Source organism: Zosterops lateralis (assembly GCF_965231275.1).
Source record: "Zosterops lateralis genome assembly, chromosome: W".
NCBI lineage: Eukaryota > Metazoa > Chordata > Aves > Passeriformes > Zosteropidae > Zosterops > Zosterops lateralis.
Window position 1 is genome coordinate 30423595 of NC_139801.1, and position 23658 is coordinate 30447252.

General features: G+C 39.4%; 1 protein-coding gene across 4 annotated transcripts in view; it reads left to right on the top strand.

Moving 5' to 3' along the window:
* Positions 1-342: 342 nt before the first annotated feature.
* LOC310922111 (WD repeat-containing protein 44-like) overlaps positions 343-23658 on the top strand; it is a 28444-nt gene continuing 5128 nt past the window's right edge. Inside the window, exons 1-18 of one of the 4 annotated variants that reach the window (XM_083882472.1) lie at positions 343-449; positions 6801-6834; positions 9817-9891; positions 10259-10886; positions 11481-11611; positions 11708-11800; positions 12723-12859; positions 13874-13957; positions 14271-14377; positions 15350-15501; positions 16909-17047; positions 17143-17207; positions 18460-18573; positions 20085-20207; positions 21115-21306; positions 21469-21570; positions 21831-21946; positions 22387-22514. In XM_083882472.1, coding sequence (XP_083738598.1) covers positions 376-449; positions 6801-6834; positions 9817-9891; positions 10259-10886; positions 11481-11611; positions 11708-11800; positions 12723-12859; positions 13874-13957; positions 14271-14377; positions 15350-15501; positions 16909-17047; positions 17143-17207; positions 18460-18573; positions 20085-20207; positions 21115-21306; positions 21469-21570; positions 21831-21946; positions 22387-22514 — 2494 coding nt within the window. In that variant the 5' untranslated portion in view covers positions 343-375. Of the gene's footprint in view, positions 450-2681; positions 2741-6800; positions 6835-9816; positions 9892-10258; positions 10887-11480; positions 11612-11707; positions 11801-12722; positions 12860-13873; positions 13958-14270; positions 14378-15349; positions 15502-16908; positions 17048-17142; positions 17208-18459; positions 18574-20084; positions 20208-21114; positions 21307-21468; positions 21571-21830; positions 21947-22386; positions 22515-23658 lie in introns of those variants that run through there. The other 3 variants (XM_083882474.1, XM_083882473.1, XM_083882475.1) reach the window with 3 other exon arrangements.

Below are 23658 nucleotides of genomic sequence, written 5' to 3' on the forward strand. Positions count from 1 at the left end.
TGCAACGGGCTGCCCTGGGAGGTGGTGGAGTCACCGTCCCTGGAGGTGTTTAAGGAGAAACTGAACGTGGCACTCGGTGCCATGGTCTGGTTGACAAGGTGGTGTTGGGCCATCGGTTGGACTCGATGACCTCAGAGGTCTTTTCCAACCTATTAGATTCCGTGATTTTACGATCCGACGGTTCCGTAAGGGCCGAGAGGCGGCCGCTCCCCCTCACCCACCTCACCGCGGCCGCCAGAGGGCTCTGCAGCGCGCGGGGGGAGCCCATCCCGCAGTTCCGCACGGGCGGGGGCGGAGCCGGGTCCCTCTCGCGATACCCGCGCGGCGCCGCCTGGCCCGCGGTGCCCGGAGGTGGCGGCCCGGCCTGGCCTGGCCATGGCGTCCGATAGCGACGCCGAGGAGTTCTACGATGCGCCCGAGGACCTGCATCCCGCGGGCTCCCCCGCGCCGTGAGTTCGCCCTGCCCTTCCTTCCTTCCTTCCTTCCTTCCTTCCTTCCTTCCTTCCTTCCTTCCTTCCTTCCTTCCTTCCGGGAAGCGGGGTCAGCGCGGGGCCGCGGCTCCCCCGAGAGGTCGGGGTCTGCCCGGGGCGCGGAGGGTGCGGGAACCGAGCGGGGCGCGGTCGGCGCTCGGGGCTGGTGCGGACGGCAGTGGCCGAGAGAGGATGAGATCATATCTGCCTTCCTGAAGCGGGAGCGGGTGTAATGCTGGGAGGAGACGTGCGGAAATGGCATCGGGATCGACAGAAGTAATCCCTGAAATGCGATAAAAGTAACAGATTTTCTGAGGAAGGAGAAGCGAGCGAGCTTCGACAGCATCAGGCAGCTGTTGCTGCGTGAAGAACAACTTCTGGTGTGCTCTGTGCTCTGTTTTTAGTGGTGTCTTTAATACTTTTACTGTTTTTCATGGGGATTGGGCTAGATGATCTCCAGAGGTTCCTTCCGACCCTAACAAATCTGTGATTCTGTGTCGCTTTGATGCTTTTTGCCTTTAGCCTGTTGGTTCCAGTAGTGAAGATTTACCAACGTTTTGTGAAGTAGATCCCAGTGCTGCTGCCTCAGAACTAACCCTGACACCGTGTTGTTGGTGTCAGCCAAATGTGCTCCCTCTTGTAAATCTCTCTAGTTGTGTGCTGGACAGGATACGGCTTGTATCTGTTTGGTTTTTGTGTAGCATGAACCAAACCTCTTCATTATTTTACTTGGTAGGATGAGGTTTCACATGGCTTGTTTACAGAGTAATGGATATGGATTGTGGGATCCATGCATTTGAAGCTTTAATAATGGACTAAGGAGCTTGTTTTAAGCTGCAACTCAGTGGTCACAGGATGCCTGCAAGAAAGGAAAGACTAGATATTTTCTCTTCATCTTCAGATCCTATATTAAAGTTTTTCTGAATTTAGCTACTTAGCTGTAGCCTGGTGAAAAGCACATCTTAGCATACAGTTCTGCAAGATGTGATAAGCCAAATTCACAGTGCTTGTACTGAAATTAGGTTTTTCTCCAACTATTTACCTTCTTCTAGGAATAGTGATCAAACTCTTCTCTGAGTTGCATTAACTCAAAGTAAACAGCAGAAAACTAGAAACAGCAAAAACTGTTCAATAAGTTAAAGCAGCTAGAACCTGTCAGGGTTGGGACAGGAGTGGGTGAAGATGAGGGATTTGTGTGACTAGAGGCCACAGACAGGAAAGGGGAAGCAGACCATTTGGTAGAAATGAGCTATTAAATCTGCCCAACTGCACATCCATTTTTGTCTGATACAGATAATGCCATGTGTCCTGGCTTTGCAGGTTTCCACCACCTGTATCTAAGCAGAACTTGATAGTACAAAGTCACTCACTAGAAATTAAAGTGAAAGATGCTTTTAATTTCTCTAGTGCTCTTCCATAACCTGTATCAATGCATCATTGACTTGAATCAATAGAATTCTGTGAGCCTGAGTCAAGTAAGGAGGTGATGTCCGTGAGCTTAGTTTGCAATACAGCTACTGGCCTGTAATTGTCTGTTGTTGGATCTAACAGTATTTGGACAGTATTTTCTCAAAATAAGCTTTGAGATTTCATAAGGGCTAATTTCACAGAGGCATTGGACACTTCTAGGAAGCAGGCTGGTATATTATTTTGCATGTGTAATGATGTTGAGTTGGGACCGCAAAAAAAAATAAAATCAAAACCTTGTTGCAGGCAAGGCAACTGAAAACAAGTACATGTTGCCCTCTGCAGTTTCAGATATTTCCTCCTGCATTCAGTGTTCTGATGATCAGTAAACTCAGTTGGGAATCCTTTTTGACAGCAATAGTTTGCAGCAAAGCAGTGTAGATATATTTGCCCTAATTAAAAATGTGAGGTTTGTAGCTTCCTCCCTCCCTTGCCTTTGTTCTATGTGGGGAATTTTTAATAGCTGCTGATAGAGAAACTCTGAAAGTGGTGCCAAGTGTTCACATCAGCTTGCTGACTTCTTTGCTGTTTATTTGTTTTATTAATTGTCTGGTCTATAAGAGTGGAGTTTTCAAGTTGGATGTAGGCTCCCAATTCCCACTGTTAAGTTATTAAGTTACTGATGCTTGAGTCCCTCTGAAGGAAAGCACCATATCCTCATCCTCAAGTACATCTCTAACTGGTGCTTTTTAAGAACTAATTAGCAGAAATTACAGAACCTGATGCAAAGTGTTTCTTTCAGATTGGAATGATCTTAGGTAGTGTTTCTGTGGTAGTGCTTCTGGGGTGATGACTTCTCTAAGGTGAGGCATGTTTGGAGATGTTTTGAGACTACTGTATCCCCTCTGGTGAGGCCTGTGTACTTCCCTTCTGCTCTAGATCTTGCCTTTTGCTTGTAATTCTGCTTTTGACAGGACATGTGGAGGGTGTCCATCTGTTGGATAACTAAGTCCAGAGTAAAAAGGGAGAGGTAGTGTGACAAAAGATGCCTCTATTTAACCTCTGTCACTCGCTTTAAAAGCACTATAACCATGGAATAATTTAGGGAAAAATGCTGAAATGTAGAGGCCTGAACAGTCCCAAGCAGGAGGATATCAGTTTTGAGAGAAGGAAAGTATGAAGTAAGGCACACTTGGTTAGATGCAGGCACCTGAAAGGTCCTCTATATTTTATTTATAGGAAAAGTGATCCACCCACTCTGAAATCAAGAACTGCCAGACCTAATAGTTTGGACTTCATATGCCTAGCAGTTTGTTCCTAGTATGCTTGTATCCCAAAAATTGTTATGAGAAACCAAACAAAAGAGATGGTGTAGGTAATGAGAAATGTCCTCTGGTACTTTTGTTTAAATTCTTGACTTGTAACTTCACTAGTCCTGTCTTTTAGAAGTTGTCTTGATGCTTTTCTTGAAGAATCTAGTGTTCCTCTGTGTAGGAGAAGACAGGTAAGGTTAAGTTGTGCCTCATTGACATATGGGAGATGCTTAGTACAACTTTTGTGTGTGCGTTTTAGCCAATGTGCAAAGCTGATCATGGCAGAAAATAGATGAAGTGTGAAGTGTTGGTTGTGTTCAGTGCTGCAGATGCATTTCTGCACTCAGTTTGCTGAATCTTCCGTACAGGAGCTTTCCCAGGGCAGCCCAGACCATGCATTGCAGCAGTGAATCTCTTGTAGGTTTGAAGGTGTGACTGGCATGGAGAGCTGCAGCAGGAGTAATTAAAGCTTCCAGGGCAGCACAGGTTAGAGGGAACATCATGTGCAGGACAGTGGCAAATGCAGTTCCTGGGCTGGCTGTTGAACCTGTATGTTCTGTACAGGGCACAGCTGCTGTGTGTGCACTGTAAACCTCTTCCCATCTGCTTGCTAGCACACATGTTGTATAACAATGTGCATCCTCCCAGGAAGGCAGGCAGTGTCAGTTTGGGATTTGCCCAAGGCCAGTATTCACATTGCTTTTTGTTTGAAGGGCTGAATGTTTTGTTTTCTGTCACAAAACTTAACAACAACATGTTGAAAATGTGTAGCCTGCTTCAAACAGGTGCTAGGCTGGAGCTACCTGATAGTAAGAATGGGAGCTTCCTGTAGTCTGGTCACTATCAGGATGAATTTGATAGTGGGATAAACAATTAAAAAAAAAAGTTTCTCAGTGAGTTTATTTGACTTTCAGATTAATCATACATCTGTTTGTGCAGGTGAAATGGGATATTCCTTTGAATTGTGTTTAATCTTTGTAGCTAAACTCAAAGCCTTCTTTGTTAAACTGGTATAAAAGTGGTATCGTGCAAGATAATTTAGAAGTTATGTGAAATGCAGTCTAGAAGATGTGTTGGTATCACTTTATAAATCCCACTTTTTAGTAAACCTTCATACCAGATTACTTTTTGCCTTATGTTTTCTGTGGCATATGTCAGTTTTCATGTGCTGCCTGACCCTTCAAAGCCAAATCAATATTTGATCTTTGGGTTGATCTTATGTAAATATTTTCAGACACTTTTGCCACTGTATATACTTTTTTTAAAAAATGCAAGGATTTCATACACTGCATCCAGAGAACTAATGGGCCTAAAGTAAAACTGGGACATGGAGAAGGCTGTAACTTCATGTGATTGGGAAGACAAGACCATTCCAGAGTCATGTTTAACTACAAAAGATTTCAGTTACTGAGCTGGCTGACTTTGTGTAAACAAGCAGTAACTTCTCACGACTCAGGGAGCAATGGTGCTGACAAACACACAGCTCAAGTCCTCTCAGGCAAGCCACTGAACTTACCTGGCTGTATTACAAACTGATCTGAAAGTGGGATTTTTGCCAAACATGTCGTGGAAGCTTTGCAGTATTTTAAAACTATGTAAATTCTATGGTAAAGCTTCTCCTTAATTGTGTGTGTGGGTTATGTCAAGCTATCAGCATGATGTGTTCTATACCTACTGGTTCTATAACCCTTATCATTCAAGCATCTTTTTCCCAAGGTAGCTGAGTAGCCTGAGAGTGGAAAGTAACATCTGGTTTTGAGTGCAGATTTTCTGCAAAACTAATTAGCTAAAGAAGTCTGAAACAGTAGCAATGTCTTTTGAACCTCCTATTTTGTGCAACCAGTGTAGGAATGAGTTGCCTCTACCAGAAGTGAGGGGCTAATTAGTGGGAAGTGTCACAGTAGAAAGTTGAAATATCTATTTGCAGTTGAGGGATTTGTCTTATTTAGGTTGTTAAGTCTAAGCAGTGTCTTGGAAAATAGGACCCTGGCTGAAGCTTAGGCATTAATGTCGTAATTACAAATATATTTCATTGCTAAAGTCATCTCATGGATTTAATGAACTGTGACACATTTCTGCCACTCCTAAGGAAATCCAAGAGTTGATAGTGGAACTGAAAATGTTTCAGTAACCAGAAATCCCATACAGGCTGAGGCCTTTCCCACCAATGTATTTTGCGAGACAAAAAATGTTCTTGTTTTTCTGGTCAAAATATTAATTTTTCTATTTTTGCACATCAGGATTAGAGCTTTCCAGGAGGATTATACCTCAAAACAGTGTCACAGGTATTGTGCACCTGAAGTTAGTATTTGGACAGAAGCATCTCAGTGTAACATGTTAAATTAGCTGCAATGATAGAGTTTTTATGTACCAATTCACTGTACTTTCTTGTTTACTTAGCTCTGCTGTATAAATGGGATCTTTGCTTTTTGTGATTAAATGCTTCCAGATGGTAAAGAGAAGAGCTGAAAATCTTAAAAACTAGATGGAAATAGTTGTGGGTTTTTTCAGGAAGTATTGTTCCTTAAAACAATTTAGGAGGCAAGAGGGGAAAATGAGCCTGAGATATTGATATTTGTCTGTATTGCTTGGTGCCAGGTGATACTTGGGATTCAGAGTGTCACTGATCTTGGTTGTCAGCTGGGATATGTGTGTAATCCAGATAGTTCATTTGGTAGTAAACTTTTAGGGAATTAATCTGTAACTTTGTCTCTGCTTGTGACTGACAAACTGATAAAATCATAGAACAGTTCAGGATGGAAGAAGCCTGGAAAAATTATCTAGTCCTTTCCTTTATGTATCAGTAAGATTCTGTAGTCAGAGTAAGCAGTGTGACTCAATATTTTAATATCTTCCAGAATTCTGAAAGTTGTGGAAGATGTAAGTTCAGGATATAATAAGAGCTGACCATCCACTAATTGAATTGACTTGACAAGAAGTAATTATTTGATACCATTCCCCTAAGATAGCTTATTCTTTCATGTAATTAGTGTAACGAGGTGGTGTGTGAGTGGTTGCTAATGCAAAGTCACTGTTTCAAAGTGTGTATTTTGGAAAGTTGTGCTCACCGGTTCCTTCCTGTTTCAAAGTATTTTGTCTCTATTTATACCAAATGTCCTGATTAGAAACAAGATCTTAGGTTTGCTACAGAGTCTGAAGGGCAGAGTGGCTGTGATAGTGACAACTCTATGGATCAGGATTCGGGCACTTGATTTGCACAGTACTGGAGTGTTTGTGCTTCTGCTTTCTGAGAGTTTTTGTTTCTTTAATGTCCACCCAATGCTTGGCATACACATGCTAATTTTAAAAATCTCTGTAATGCAAAATGTTTTTAGTTTTGTACTTAAAGTAACATATTTTTTATTAGAAAAGGGTGATAGGTGATTTGTAGAAGATTCTGCTGACAAACTCAGAGTTTGTAGAAATTGTGGATCTGTGTGTGGTATAGAGTAGGGAACTTGTATACAAGTGATGTGAAAAACATTCACTTTGTTCATCATCTAAATTATCAAGTATACAGTTCTTGCAAAGGAAGGCTGTGTTATAGACTGTTTAAAACAAAGCTTACTGTCTTTGAACTCTACCTAAGTCTATCTTCTCTTTCTGACAGGTCACCAACAAAAGTTGGAACCCATGTAGTAAAGGTGAGTTTCTTCTTAAAATCAATCAAGCACTTGCTGATGATCACAGGGTTGAGTATTTCCACCTAATGTAGATGTGCCCTGGCATCTGCACACAGAGGAAATTATAGACTTTCCTTGTTGTAGGTAACAATTGTGCTTGCCTTGAAATTCCAGCTTTCCTTTTATTTAGGGTATGTTACAGTGTCTTGAAGCTCATTTTATTCTGAAATGTGTATGTGCAATTTAATTAAGCTGCATGTGATTACTAAACTGCCCTCTTTCAATTGATTTGTGAGTAGTAAGCAAGCCTCTGCAGCCATCTGGATTTTGGTCCTGATTTATATGAAATAGTTGATTGTGCTCTCTTCTGTCTCCAAAATAAGAAAAATCTTAATGTTTGTACTTCAGAAGCCTCCCCTCTAGGTTATGTGAAGATAAAACACTATATTTAGCTTAATGAGACAGCGTTGCCACTTCCCACGCAGGTAATTGGTATTCTGTACATAGTGACAGCATGGCTGAATCCAGCACACAGTTAATAGGTGAGGAGCTGGAACCTTGTGCAAATAACACTCATTTCCTGATCTCAGAAAGGCCAAAGGTGGTGCTGTACAACACCATTCTGCCTAATGAAGGCTTGTAGTTTTGTCTGCAAAGTGTTGGGAAATCCTAGTGAAGCCAATGTTTGAGCTGTCAGCAGTACTCTGCTCTGAATCAATAGTATTTTAACAGTGATACTGTATCTTGCTATACCTCTTAGGGAACAGGTCCTTACCCCCCATTTTGTGTTCTATTTAATGTCCCTTTAATAATTAAATATTACATGTGTAAGCCTTTCAAGCAATGTTGTTTTATCATTCTCTCTAAACTTTGTGCAATCAATGAACTTCAAAACTAACTTTAATGTCTTCATCAATTATTAGCTATGAAGTTCTCTATGTTGCTATTAGATTTTTAATTTTTTTGAAGTATCTTTCTAAATCACTTGTTCAAAGCTAAATTTCTGAAGATGGAAAAAGTAGTAGCTTTTCTGCTTGGCATCATATCAGTTCAGCAAATGTGTGACTAATGGTATCGTTTGTCTTGGAATGGGTAAGAAATATTTCCTAAGTCCAAAGTTTAATAGGTGTGTGAGTTTAATGTCAACAGAATTTGAAATTAATATAATGGGCTTCTGTAGGCACTGATTACATCTAAGTATTTAAGTCATCATAAGTTTGAAGATCAATTTTAATAATGAAGCAAAGTAGAGCTTGCATTTAGAGTAGAAGCACTTTGTGACAGGAGGGGGAGGGAGTGGAGAGGGAGGAAGAATTTTTCTGTAATTGTGTAACAGTGTGTCTTTTTTGGAGTGCAGTTACAGCCCAACTAGATCCCAGTCAGCCTTTCCAGTGGAGAAACTGCTTGAGAAGAATTCAGGCAAGCATTCAAGCTCACACATCCACACACGTTACAAGGCTAGCTTAGCAAGAGGCAGAAGGCTCCCAGCCCCAGATCAATTCCAGCAGGCGTTTATTCCATGTGCGGAAGGTGGATTCTGGAGGCCAAAGAGAGGGATCATGTGCTTTTTCTCAGTTATATAGTGTCTCAGACTCGTGGGTGGTACAGGGGGGCAGGGCAGGGGGCAAGTGACCATAGGGAAGACAGTAACTGGACACCCGGCCCCATAGCCAATGAGGAAACAGGGAAAGGGGATACCATGGGGGAGTGATGGACTTGCGAAACCCAGGGAGCAGATTGCACAATGTTTGCAAGGAGCCATGGGGGAGAAGCCTTTGTTACACCTAAGCTTTGCTTTTCCAGGGCTAGGCAGTTGGAAATTCCTTTAAGGGCACAAGGGACTCCACTTAATTGCAGCTGTCTTTGCACAATATGCCATTTCTTTAGGTCAGAACTTTCCAAGATGGATGTCAGCAAGAGTTTGGGGCAGGGAGGAGTTTCAAACATAATATGTTAGGATGCTCTAGAGGTTCTGTTTGGTTGTTTGAGAGTCTAGACAAAGTCTAAGGAGAAATTTCTTAAATATCTGAACTAGATAGTCACTCTAAATAAAAAAACAGGGACAAATGATTGAAAATACCCTGTTCTAGCTGGCTCTGCTTTGAAGGCTGCTTACTGGATCTCCGCAGATCCCTTTCAATGTCAAAGATCCCATCAGGTGGCATTTTAGATATTGCTGATATATGTGCTTATGGACAATGTGATGTTGTGGCCTTTCATTGAACTAGATGGTCTTTAAAGGTGGTTTTTTTTTTCCTAACCCAAACTCTTTACGATTCTAATAATTCATGTAGAAGAGAGGTGTATGATGAATCTCTTACTGGTCTGTATCACCTGAGGTTAAAGCAGTATCCTATGGTATAAACTACTTGTGGTTCTGAACCTAAAATTTTGCAGGAATTGATTAAAATGTTTACTCACAAATAGAATATTTTCAGTTCCGCTTAGTTGGATTTTGGAACCATCTGCATGAAGATGACTGATGGCTAAAATATACAGTGTGCACTAGGAATAGTAGAATGTAAGATTCCATGTTAGAACCTCAGAAGCATATTTGTGACCACTTGATAGAGCTGCGTGCCTTAATTTGGAAATTTCTAAATAGTTTCTACTATATGTGGCTATTATACAGTTCTTGCATCCTTTCCTAAAAGCCGATATAGAAAAGAGAAAATATTTTAATATGGAATTTCCTTGCTGCAGATTATTACATGTGTTTGTTTCTCTAAACTTCATGCTGCCTTCAGTTTGATTTTAGTAGAGGTTGCACCCTCTCATGTACAACTGCCTATTTTGTTGCATACTGGGCAGCCTTTCTGTGCATGACTCTGAAATACTACTCGTGTACTGAGCATTACTGTTTAAACATCTGACAGCAGTAATGTGTGAAAATGTGGCAGATTTCTTGTCCTTTATGCTATTTAATTTGTTAGAGCCATATTTTTGTTAGATCATCTTACTGAAGAAGTTAGTACCATCATCTTATGACTTTTTCTTCTGTAGGATATGGACAATAAACTACACAAAGCTGGAAATGAAACATTTGTACGAGAAATGAAACAAGATGATTCAAAAGAGGTTAGTTAAATATTGCTTTGAGCTTCCAGCATCACACTAAAAATATTAAATAATTTAATGATCAATATTCATCCTGAAACTACCATAAGTTAGAATTAGTTGTTAATGTTAGTAAGAATGTTCCTCTAAAGGGTAAAAATTAAACTAAGTGTTCTAAAAACATATTTAGGATTCACCAGTTTTGAATTATTTGTGTAATTTACAGGATCATATTTAGCAGTACATGAGAACTATGAAGAGTGCATTTTGTATATAAAACAACTCTTCAGTGGAAGAGTTCTTGTGGGTATTGTGCAGGCTGACTGGTTTGTGTACCCAGGAAGTGCCTGCTGGTGACTGGTAGAATGGTTTTGTTTTGTTTCTCTAGATCATTGACAGTATTATAGAAGAAAGCCAGAAGGCCCAACAACTAGAGGATGATTCTTTAGCTTCTAGAGGAAATGAATTGACTGTTCCAACTTTAGATGCAAATGCTTGGATTTCTGGAGCAGGTATCATTAGTGATATCCCAGAAGTACTAGCTGCTAAAATACCATTACCAGAAGACACTAGAGAACCAGAGGATCAGGGTGTGTGTAAGGATGCTGAATTGGAGTCTGAGAAGCTTTTGTTTAGTTCTGACCAACAGGAATCTCATAAACTAACAAAAGTAACAAATGCAACTGACCATAAAATGGATGAAACTGGAGCACAAGGAGAAACATCAAAAAAAGAGCACATAACAGACAAGAAAGAGGCAAATACTTTAGGAAAAGTGGCTTCAGATTTATCTACCAAAGACCTTTCTACAACAGAAGAAATGCCCCCAGTAAAGCCACCAAGGCAGCTGACTGTAGAGCCTGACATAGTTGCGAGCACAAAGAAGCCTGTCCCAGCCCGGCCCCCACCTCCCACAAATGTTCCTCCCCTGAGACCACCCCCCCCTGCACGGCCAGCTCCACCTTTCCAGAAGAAAAGTGAACTGGATCTTGAAGTGCAAAAACCTGTTTTAGAAGGCAAGTATTCTCTTTTAGATGGGTTTATTTATCTACAGGGTTACTATTTTTTGTATTTTGAGTGAAGGATCATTCAGTCCTGAGATTTTAGTTCAGTTAATTGGTAAAAAAATCCTTCAACAGTCTTAGCTCATTACAATGAAGTAATATCCTTCTGCTTTAGAAGTGTTCCTCATTCATAGCCTTTCTTGTAAAGTAAGACTTCCTACTAAAATAGCTGTAGCTATAGCAAGAAGTTGACACATCAATACATAAGGTAAAAACCAGTTAATTCAAATAAAATGTGTGTGTCATCTGTATTTGCATAGAAATGCAAGTCAATGTGTGGACTGAGGTCTTATGAAAATACATAGACCTGGGTTACTAGGGAAATGACTATTAAAAAGAAGTTAATAAAGCTTAAGAGGCCTAGGTGTGAAATCATGCCTGAACCTCCAACAGTATATGAAATACATAATTTTAAGTTAGATTTGGTGGCAGTTGATCATTAAAAAATACCAAACTGGTCAGAAAGGGTGTTCAGGCCTGTAACTGCTGTTAGGATTTGATGCCTATGGCAAGTGTTATGCTCTTCTTTCTAATAAATCTCTTCAGTTTCTCGAGGCAGCTTCACAGCTGGTGGTCTTTTAACTTCAAGTTCAGTGACAGAGGGCGTGCCCAAAGATTCGCAGCCCTCCTTGGATTTGGCCAGTGCAACTAGTGGAGATAAAATCGTCACTGCACAGGTATTGGGAAATGGTTGTATGTTTGGTAATTGTAACATTTTCCATTGCTTCAGTGTTACAGTAGAGATAATGTAATCTATGTTTGCACAATTTCAGGAAAATGGGAAAGCAGCTGACAACCAAACAACAAACGAAGTACTTGGACCACAAAGACCCAGGTCTAACTCTGGCAGAGAGCTCACAGATGAGGTATCAGTGGCTATGGTCTGTACATGGTACACCTTTGTGCTTGCTTTCCCTGTCTGTTAAATGAATTGTTGTAGTCACAGGTCACTCCTTGTTCCATGTCACCAGGAATGCAAATAGAAGTGATGGCACATCTGGCTTTGTCCACCTAAGAACTTGGTGTCCCCTGAGTCATGTGTGGCATTAGCCTTTGGAAGTGTGAGTTGTAACATACCTGAAATGCCATCAAGTTTGTGTTGGTAGCTATGCAAACACCTCAAAGGATTTTCATGGGAGGGAACGCCAGCAAACCCGGCATTTTGTCATGTGTCTAAAAGGGGAAAGAGTCAGCAATAGGAAAATTATCCTCTTCATACTAAAAAATAGTTTCTTCAGTTAATAATTCCACTAATCCTGATGATATTTGGGTTTTGTAAGTTTTCATTTGTGTCTATCACTGTATAGCTTTTTTTTAACTGTTGCTGAACCTATGTAAGTGTTCATGAGATACTCCAAATAAACCTTTTCCTTTGTGGTGCTAGTCAGTTCTAAATTCCTTTCCTCTCTGTATGTTAAGTTTGCCTTTGGCTAAACCTAAGATACAGCAGCTGGAGTAGGAAAGGGGAAGACTGCAATGTCTTTTAATTACACAATATGTTTGATATTAGTATGAAAGGTGTCGGGCAGTGGTTGATGTCTCTATAGATGCGTTTTTGATTGATGAAATTGAAGCTTGTGATATGTAACTGTTCATCTTTGTCTAGTGGTTGATAATGTTTGCACTAACATGCTAATTTAAACTTAGTCTTTGTAAAATAAATATATAGTGAGCTACAGAACTTCCCATTAAAATAAGTAATTTGTAAGTTTTGATTATTTCTGTTTTGCTCTAGGTTTTTAAGTCTAATCAAGTTCTCTTCATTTCACATCTTATTTTTTTCCATAGGAAATTCTAGCAAGTGTAATGATAAAAAACCTTGATACAGGTGAAGAAATACCTCTGAGTTTGGCAGAAGAAAAGTTGCCAACAGGCATTAATCCCCTGACTTTGCATATCATGAGAAGAACTAAAGAATACATCAGGTATGAATCATGAGAGCTTTCAGCTCATAAGATGCTGTTGCTCTCACAGTTTTTGCATAAACGGAAGCAGCTCATATGCAGGTAAAAAGAGCCCCAATCCATCTGTCTGACTAATCTCAGCTAATTCCCAGTTCTCAATGAGCCAGGCTCCTTATTGACTTCTCTCAAGTTTACTAAAAGTTGCTGATATTGCTGGAACTTGACAAGCAAGTACATCTGAAAATCCATTGATCTCCAGTTAGCCTTTGATGTACTAAATATAATTTCTATGCTGAATTAAACACAGTTTACGTTCAAGTACTGGATGTTGTTCATTCCACCACCTCCTTTAGCTTTTTCAGTGTTTCATACGAGACTGTTCTTCTGAAGATCCATTGTTATTATTAGTACAGCTGACTACTTTGAGGTTTACCTGTTCTTAATAGAGCTTTAGATCCTTCTAATATGTAAAACAGTCTTTTTGCAATCTTTGATAGAAAAAGACACGTACTTAATGATCAGAAAACCATGTCAGTCTAGATGTTCTTTTCAAAGGCCTATATTAATTTATACATCAGACAGTTTCTAGATTTTTTGCATTGGTGTATTATTGAAAAGCTCACTTTTCTAGAACTCTTGTGAAAAAACTTCTATTTCAGAATTAACAGCTATTAATTTATGTGATCTGTGGAAAGCAAGATATGAGAACAAAGTGGCATGTTACCAGTTCCTAGTAATTTAATGTATTTTGTCTTCTCTTAGCTTTCAAAGTGTCACTATAAGCTTAAGTTGGAAATTTGCAGCAGGGAATAATATATCTTTTGCACCTGCAGAGTGTCTGCAGCTTTAGTATCAAGATATCTAAGAATTGAAAAACCTGTTTATTATGCGATTAAAATAATGTCCGTGTTTTTCCAATGTGTTACATAGAGGAATAAAGATGGATCCTAAAATGCAGAGCCTACTTTACTAATGTTTCACTCAATTTAGATTCATTATGATATCCCACTAAACAGTCACTTCTGTATTTCCTAGTAATGATGCAGCACAGTCTGATGATGAAGACAAAATGCAGACACAGCAAACTGACACCGATGGAGGGAGGTTAAAACAGAAAACGTAAGATGTTGTTTTATGTTTTTCCTTTCCCTAGAAAGAAAAAACAGATTATTTTTCTAAGCTGAAGGTTCCCTTCTGACTACTGAACAAGTTACCTTTTAAGTAATCACTTTACAAGTGATACCTGATTTTACATAAGCCTGTAGCTCTGTGGTTGAACTGAAGATTGCATGACTGCTGTCAAATTTACTGCTTATTTTAAGAAGCAGTAATGAAAAAAGATTGCATTTCAAATCAAAATTATTGATTCATGGTAGCCAAAAAATGAGAATTTCCCATTATTATGTGTTGAAAAAGTACCCTTGCTTTTAAGGACTCAACTGAAGAAGTTCCTAGGCAAATCTGTAAAGAAAGCAAAGCACCTTGCCGAAGAATATGGTGAACGTGCTGTAAATAAGGTTAAGAGTGTTCGAGATGAAGGTAAATGACACTCAATCCTTTTTTTTTTAATAGAATAATCGGTTTATCCTTGTGCTTTTAGGAATCAAAGCTGGCAGAGGAACATACACTGTTGCATTCTACCACTGTTCTACAGTTGGTGGTACAATATTTTTAGAGTTGAACCTTGTAGCTTAGTAGACATTTTGAGACAACTAGGTTGCAAGGATAAATTCTTGTAAAATAAAAGTTGAGAGACCTTTTCAACTAAACCAGCTTAATACTCTGATTTTTTGTTGTGCTGTTAGAAAGAGGTTTTGATATCAAAATGTAAACATTTTTGGAAAGTTATTCCAACAAAGGTAGAAGTGGGAATTATCTTCATTACTTTAGTAAATCAGATTGTTTTCTGGCAACCAGTGCCACAATTAGAATTCTCATATAGCTTGAGCTCCTGTTAGATTTCCCAACTACAACTGAATTCTCCCCTTCTTGTTTCATCAGTATATCTTTCAGACAGACTTCTAGTGCTGCAGCAAGTTGGTGTAACCACAGCCTCAGATAAGTGCCATGGAAGTGCTGCACTTCAGTGTCTTGTGTTGCCACTGGCTGTTGGCCACAGCTCATGCAATTCTTATACTTCATAGGCAAATCACCAGGCCATTGCAGTGTACTCAGAGAGAAGAAACCAATAACCTCGTTTTCAGCACACATTAAACTGACAGAAATCACTTAGTGGAAGATCTGCTGAATGCAAGACAGGTGCCAAGAAAGGGGCACAACAAAAATTGATAGCAGTTCTTATTTTCAGTGTTCAGTGTTTGGATTCGCTGTAGCCTAAAATTAATGCAGATGATTTTTTAGACCTTGATGCAATACTATTCTTATTTTGCTTTAAGATCTTAAAATTGCCTAAAAAAATTGTCTAATTCAAGACTAGTCTGCTACCAAAAGGCTTGCTAACAGATTAAATGGATGCTGCAATATGTAGTGCTGAATTTGTGTTTCTCTTAGTCTTTCACACAGATCAAGACGATCCCTCTTCCAGCGATGATGAAGGGATGCCCTATACAAGACCAGTTAAGTTCAAAGCAGCACACGGCTTCAAGGGACCTTATGATTTTGAACAAATTAAAGTTGTTCAGGATCTCAGTGGAGAGCATATGGTAGGTCTCAATTTCCATCCATGGTTTTGCTGAATCTGTTCAGCCTGAGATTCAACTTTTCATTTCCATCTACTTGCTGACCTCCAAAAATGACTGTCAGGTTTATTCTCCGTGAAAAACTTCATTCTGGAAAACAATAGTCTGGCAAAAAAATGAAAATTTGGCTGGTTTGACCAGATCTTCAGGGGGTAAAAAGCATGTAGATTCCTAGACATTAGGGATTCTCCAGAGCTCTCCTTTGAAGAGTTATAGCATCAAGTGGTATTTGATTTTTTTGGTTCCTGCAGTTACAACTTTAGGCTGAAATAGGCTCTTTTCCACTACCAGAACTGAGCACAGAGCAGCAAGCTTGATGTGCTCAGCAGTAAATAAATTTGTCTATTAGACAGATGAACACAAGTATTGAACAGAAATACTTAATAGGTTTTGGAGGCATAAGTCAGGAGAGGTTAATAGAGTATGTGGATCAGAATGATAAGGTGGGGAGAAACCAGGATAGGATATTTGCAGAGATGCCTGTGGAGAATCAGGCAGAAAAGCTACCTATTTATCACTGTTTGAAGTGTGCATGTTTCCCTATGGAGTCTGGAATACGTTCTAGTATTCCTGATTTCCCAAACTTCTGCTGACAGCAGCTGTCTGACATTTGAAGCAATCTCTCATCTCTAAGTGTTGGGCTGAGGGTAATGACCTACAGCAGTCAGTGACCAGAGATCCCAAGCTTGTCATCCACAACTGAACTTTCCATTCCTACTGGTAATCTGTTTTTGTTTCCATCATGCCAGTATTTGACTTCTTAAACCTAGGAAATTCCTCCAAATTGGTGGAACTTGGTGAATACAAATGCCTAGCAGCTCTTTATTCAGTACCAGGAGGAAATGGGATACTGCTTGTGTGGTTATGTTTTATTGACTAGTAACTCTTTGGACTTTGCAATGGAGAAAGAATTGTTCTCGTCAGAGGCTTTGCAAAACCCTCATACCAATTATGAATATAACAAATATATGTAGTACCCATTTTGGTTGCCAGTTGGTGTAATCAATCACAGTTTCTACTTTAAAAAAAGCATGCGAACCTCAAGTGCAGCTACAAGTACTTGTTGGTTCTACAAAACAAACAGGAGATTCTGAGTCCCTCAGACAACTGTACCAGTCTTATGTGGAATTCTGTGGTAGTGCTGACCTCCTGTAACTCCTCTCTTGCAGTCATTTGCCCTGTGGGCTTTTTCTTTCAAACTGTTTTTGCATGTGTTGCACAATTCACCAGTCTTAACAATTACTTAGTGTTTTGGTATACAGTTTATTTCACTTGTGGTATCTTGTGTATGCCAGTTGATTTTGTAGCAAGTCTTTTTGATACACAGAAAAGCACTTTTTGTGACTTAAACTGTCATCTCTATTTTGACAGGGTGCTGTTTGGACAATGAAATTTTCTCACTGTGGCCGATTACTGGCATCTGCAGGGCAGGACAACGTAGTAAGAATATGGGTTTTAAAGAATGCCTTTGACTATTTCAATAACATGCGCATGAAGTACAACACAGAAGGTATCTCTCTGTGCATGGCTAGAGCTCTGAAACAGCAGAAATTCTGGGTATTTGGGAACTTGATGTTGACCATAGTGTTTCTGTCTGTGTTCCAGGTCGTGTCTCCCCTTCTCCCTCTCAAGAGAGCCTGAATTCTTCCAAGTCTGATACCGATGCAGGGGTAGGTACACAAGGTATTGGGAGGGGAAGAGATGGTCTGGTTTGTAATCCCAGATCTTCATTGTTGCTTTATCCAAAGACACATTAAGGAGATCTTGGCTTGTGTCTTTTTGTCAAACTGTCATATCAATAGACATCTTCAATCAAATACATTAATCCCGTGTACAAGGGGTGCAAGCAAGGAAGCTCATCAATGAATTTAAAGCATTACAAAATCTGCATAGCTGTACTGTGGCCTCCTGCCAGAAGAGATTGCTGAGTGAACTGCTAAGGAGAAAAACCCTACATCATTGAATTTCCTGTCTTAGTGTTTTATCTCTGACCATTACTTGTGGTTAACGTCTGACTTGATGTTTTTTCCGAGGAGGGCCAAAGTGAACAATGGGATTCTCAGAAGCATGATACCTGACACATTTAAATTTTTCACATCCATGTAGAAAAAAAATGGAACATGACTGAAGAAAAGTATTCAGACACTCTTACTTGTAGTTTCCAGATACTGTAGTAAACCTTGCCATTAAAATGAATGTATTTAAGGTGGGTTTTTTTCTCTTTTTAGGTTCCAGTAGTGTAAGAAACAGATGACAAAATCAGGGTTTAAGTGAAGATCTTGGCAGTAGTGTTATTTAGTGTGTGTTGTTTTGGCAGAGGGGGAAGCAGGGAAGCCAGCAATCATTCTTCAACTCATGTAAATGAGTGGGTTTGATAAGCCACACACACCAGAGATGTTGTTTTGAGTGGTTGGGTTTGTTTGGGTTTGAGTTGTTTTTTTTTTCCTGGAGAGGTTTTATATAGGAACTTCTAGGGCTTTTTAAAATTATTATTTTATACCTGTTAATTCTGAACTAGTCTCTTATTAGGAGGTTGTCATTCATGATATGCACTAGAAACTTGGAAACCTGAACTCACAGTTTATATTCTGAAGTGGAACGCAATTTTTAAGGTTGATATACTTTTGTTCCAAAAGCTTATCTTCAGGTGTTTGCTTAAATTCCTGTCAAACTGATCCCACTGAATAAGAGCTGAAAAATGGAAAATTTAGAACTTCTTAATTTTGCAATTTGAAGATGATGTTTCACAGCCCATTGTACTTGACATTTACTTCAGTTGTTTACCAGTGCAATATTGTTTATTTTAAAGTAGTAAGAGTTGTTCTAATTGTTATTGTCCTTATACTTTTTTAAGCAGTAAGTGCCTCATTGTTAATTTTTCCAGCTAATATTTGGTAATATTTCTATACATTTCTCTGATAGATTTGCAGTGGAGTTGATGAAGACCCAGATGATAAAAATGCCCCGTTTCGTCAACGACCATTTTGCAAATACAAAGGCCACACAGCAGATCTTCTTGATCTTTCCTGGTCTAAAGTAAGGCACCTTAATACAGGGTACACAGTTCTTCTGTGTTTTCCTTGTTTTCTGTTGTCAGTTGCCACTGGAACCATGCATTAAACAATATGAAATGATCCTTGAAGTCAAGAGTTTTGTATAGGCAACATTTTATTCTAGTTGAAATAGTTGGAACAAAATGTGCTTGTGTAATTAAGAGTGGTCTTAAAAAAAACTAAGGAAGCCAGTAACAATTATAGTTGTGTATTTAGTAATGAAAGTAAATTATTTAGAGTGTGAGGATTTTCCATTGGAGCTGTGTGGTTTCTGTTTTGTGGTGTTACTGCTTTTCTTGTCTTCAGTATACTTCGCTTTTTGTGCTAAGTTTACACGTTCTGAAGTTGCTGAATACATGCATCTATTTTAAAATTAGAGAATTACCTTGTTTCACATCAGACTTATTCAGATATTTCTCCATGTGGGAATGCAGTTGTACTTTTAGGGACACAGTCTGGTTGAAGCATCTCAGGCATCTCTAAAGTCTGTTGTGCCATTTCTTCTCTGAATACTTTAACTACATTCCAAGTATTAATTTTCACTGAGATTCTTCGAGAAAATTTTCTGTGACCAAGGGTCAGTGTACAGCTCTTAAGGAAAGCACCAATCAGTAATGGTAATTTGGATAAACCTTTGTTTTGGTTTGAAAGACAGGTATCTGCTAGGGAGGGGCAGGGCCTCCCTTCAAATTATTATAATTTAGAAAATTAAAGGGGCTTTCCAGCAGAGGTATGGGGATAGGAATAATAGTTCTTTACTAGTATGTATAACAAGGCAAATAAACAACAACTACAGTAATAATAATAACAGAACCAGGAACCTTGAGGGGCTTTGTGAAACAAAGCCCAGGGCAGTCCAATCTCTTGGGACTCAGAGCACCAGGCTGGAACTGTGAAAAATCCCGGGCTGGTGGATGATCAGAAGCTCCATTGGTGGTAGCTGGAACGTCAGGGATGTCCTGGCAGGGCAGGGGGTGCAGAGCTACAGAGTAGCAAAATGCCTCAAAGCAGTGCCAAAGAAACGTGGCAGCAGGACAGGGCTGGCCCAACAGGGCAGGAAGAGGTGAGCTCAGAGTTCCCAGGCCCACAAGCAGATGGTGGTAGATTTTCTCAGGACCGGACCCAGTTGGGACAGTGAACTCCTACCGCAGCAAGCAGCAGCCTGCCCGTGTCCTCTTCGATGTGATGCTGAGAGCAAGACAGAGAGCTGCCCCCAGCCCTGTCCTTATCTCCCCCTCCTGAATTTTGGCCATCTCTTTGTTTTGGTCAAGCACCCTTAAGCACCCAGTACTTAGTCTCCTAGCAACTTATGGGGAAAAATTCCTTAGAGTAAAAAAGGAACAAACCTAACCTCCAACAACCTTTTTATCTGAAAAGCTAAAATGTTGAATTTCATGGCAGCATAGAAGTTGGTAAGGCTCTACCAATCAAATTGCTTCTGTATTTCCAGTTACTTTCATGTCTGTTAATAACTAGAATTCTTTTGTTTCACAGAATTACTTCTTGCTTTCTTCTTCTATGGATAAAACTGTCAGATTATGGCACATATCAAGAAGAGAATGTCTTTGCTGTTTCCAGCATATAGACTTTGTCACTGCTATAGCTTTCCATCCAAGGGTAAGTGTAACTGCCCTCTTACTTCTAGAGAGGGAGAATTTAAAATTACAACATTCCACTCCCTTTTTTATTTTAATTTAAAAAATGATTGAATAATAGACTTTCTGCACTTCAAAAATATGCCTCCTGGATAATATTCCAGATATTTGTGTTCATCTTCATTGAACTTCACTGGGATTGTCCATGGGGTTTAACCATGTGTACATGTGAAGTGGGAAGTGAATAATTGTTGGCTGTACCATCACAGCTGGTATAGTGTAGAGTAACTTCATGAAAAGTTAGAATTTCCACTGAGGGACATTGTGATTAAATATTTGCGGGAAAAAATAATCATAATTATGAGTTTGAACAGATTGTCCAGAGACCACAGGATTCCTTAGAATTTTTAAAACTTGACAGAATATAACTCACTATAGCCTAATCAAACTTTTGAAACTGTCCTTGCTACAAGCAGGGGAGGTGGATCAGAGACCTTACTTTCAACTTATTTTTTTATAATTTTTTTAAAATACTGTAATCAAACTTCCTAATATTAATAAAACTCAAGTGGAAAAACAGTGTTTGTCAGTGTTCCCTAAACATTCAGAACTAGTAGATGTATGGGAAACTGTGAAAAGAGCTTTCAGCTCCTGGCAAGGTGAGTGTCGAGAGGGTAGAAACTACCTGTGCTAACAGTGAGCAATTTTCTAACTTGAGGTATAACTGCATGTGTGTAATCTTGTCAAAAACCTGTAATAATTCTAATTCCACTTGCCACAAATTTCTTAAACATTATGATCAGCTCATCTGAGGGCTCTTATTTGGGAAATTCTGTAGAGGAGCTGTTTGGAAATGGAGTGGGAAGGTTTTAAGGAAGGCAGAGACACTTGTAGCACAAGCAGAGATTAAACCTTGTGTGTGTTCTCAGGACGACAGGTACTTTTTAAGTGGTTCATTGGATGGAAAACTCCGACTCTGGAACATTCCTGACAAAAAGGTGGCATTATGGAATGAAGTAGATGGGCAGACAAAATTGATTACAGCTGCCAACTTCTGTCAGAATGGCAAATATGCAGTCATAGGCACCTATGATGGAAGATGCATCTTTTATGACACAGAGGTAAAAAAACGTTGAGACTGTGGATTTTTTTATGTTAAATAACAAACGAATTTAGAAGTCATGGTTATTTAAATATCAAGAAACAAACCTGTTAGAGCTTGAAGCAAACTAATGTTTTTACACAATTGTTTCAAATTCGAACATGTTTTGATATCTTTTCAGCACTTGAAATATCACACACAAATACATGTTCGTTCTACCAGAGGTCGAAATAGAGTGGGAAGAAAAATTACTGGCATTGAACCTTTGCCAGGAGAAAATAAGGTACTCTCTTTCAGTGCAGCTTTGACCCAGTACTGAATTCTGATGTTTATATCTAATGCTTAGTAAGTTTGTGCCAAATCTTTTAACACTACTAAAATGAGCCTTACTCTTTGCTGATTTAGGCTAATACAATACTAAGTAATGGTAAAATAGAATATATATTCTTTTAATGACGTTATGCTCTGATTAGTGTGCAGGTGAAAAAATGGTTACACGTGGCTAATTGTTTCCATTCCTAAATTTATTTATTTCTTTTCTAGATACTAGTGACATCAAATGATTCCAGAATCAGGTTGTATGACCTAAGAGATCTGTCTCTATCTATGAAGTACAAAGGTTATGTCAACAGCAGCAGCCAAATCAAAGCCAGCTTTAGGTAGGACAGTATTGTAACAACTGAGTTGTTGGATTTGGGAAATGCTGTGGCTAAAGTACAAAGGGTTTTGTTTGAATAATCTACATTGTCATGAAACTGAGCCTCTGAAATGTCACTTGACTAGGAATGCGAAGATAAAAAAGGCTCTGGTCAAGAGTGATTAGCTGGGAGCTCCTGTGGATGAGTGAATGCAGTTGCATCCTGTGGACAGTATGATGTGTGTCCAGTACTATTGCTGTGAGTGCAGGAACTGAGGTTGGAAAGGAGCTTGGGAGATCATCTTGCTCAGTCCCCCTGCTCTAGATAAATTTCCCAGATTAAATCATCTCTACTTACTGGGCTGTAGCCCAGTTAGTGTCAGAGTTTACAGATGCAGAGCTACTGTAATGCATGCTTGAACAGCTAAGAAAAGTAATGTTTTTCCTTCTTTGAATTTTTAGCCATGACTTTACCTACATTGTAAGTGGTTCAGAAGACAAATATGTCTACATTTGGAGTACATACCATGACCTGAGCAAGTTTACATCTGTTAGAAGAGACCGAAATGAGTTCTGGGAAGGCATTAAAGGTAAAAATCAGCTTTTGATCTTTGTTTTATCAAAACTCATATGATTAGAAAATTGCAGTATTTTATTTGCTATGCATTTTGTGTGAACAAATTCTTAGCAGGATGCATGGTAATTGGTGGCCTGTCAGGAATCCTTGTTCACAGGAGACTCTCTTTGGGATGGCAAGAGGCAGAGTAGCTTAGAGTTTGTCGAGCTTCAGTAAGAGATTCAGAATAAATGTAATGTTTTGCTGGCTGATTGTAGAAATCAAAATAATTATCAACCCATAGCCTTTTATGGAAAAGTGACTTTGAGAACAAATGCAAGCTTTTTCTTTTTCATAGCAGGGTAAAAACAAAAACAGGTGGGGAAAAAAGCAGCTCTTTTATCTGCTCCACACACACAGTTTTTGGGAAATGTGGGCCATGTTTGTATCAAATGTGTTTTGGAGCTCTTGCCAGTTAGTTTTGGGCACTTAGAGCATGTCGTGGTTTGAAAGCAAAACGAGTGAGAGGCTCCAGTCAGAAATACAATTTAATAGGAAGAAAGGTAAAAAGGTAAAAATAAAATAAATGCAATAACACAAAGGATCACTGACAGAGTCAGAATACAACCTGAGCAGGATGGTGAAAGCAGTCCAGATGAGGTGGTCTTCCTGAAGCAGTGATCCTGTAGAAAGGTCTGGTAGCTCTGGTCCTCTGGGAATCCAGTAGGTAAGGGCTGCTTGTACTATTCCCAAATCCCAGATTATATCCAGGTGAGAATGCTTGGCTCCTCCCCCTGGGCAGAGCATCTCACAATGGGATGATGAGTTGTGAAGTGGGTCCTTGATGGCCCATTAAACAGAGATAACTCCTGGAGGGAATTACCTGTGAGTCATGGGCAAGGCGTTAATGGGCCATTAGCAGTAGACAGCCCAAAGGCAGGGGGCCTGGGAAGAACACTGCCGCACTTGGTTTAACAGTTCATGAAGATGGTGATAGAATAAATACTTTGTGTACATCCTACACTACAACCCAGGACAGGGCATGTTCTGAAATTCCTAAGATTATAGAACAATGATAGTTGCTCCTCAAATTCTGAGTTTACCTGATGCCACTAGCACTGAGATTCTTGTATCTTTACTAGAACTTATGCCTGCTATTCTTGTAAAATTAACAAATT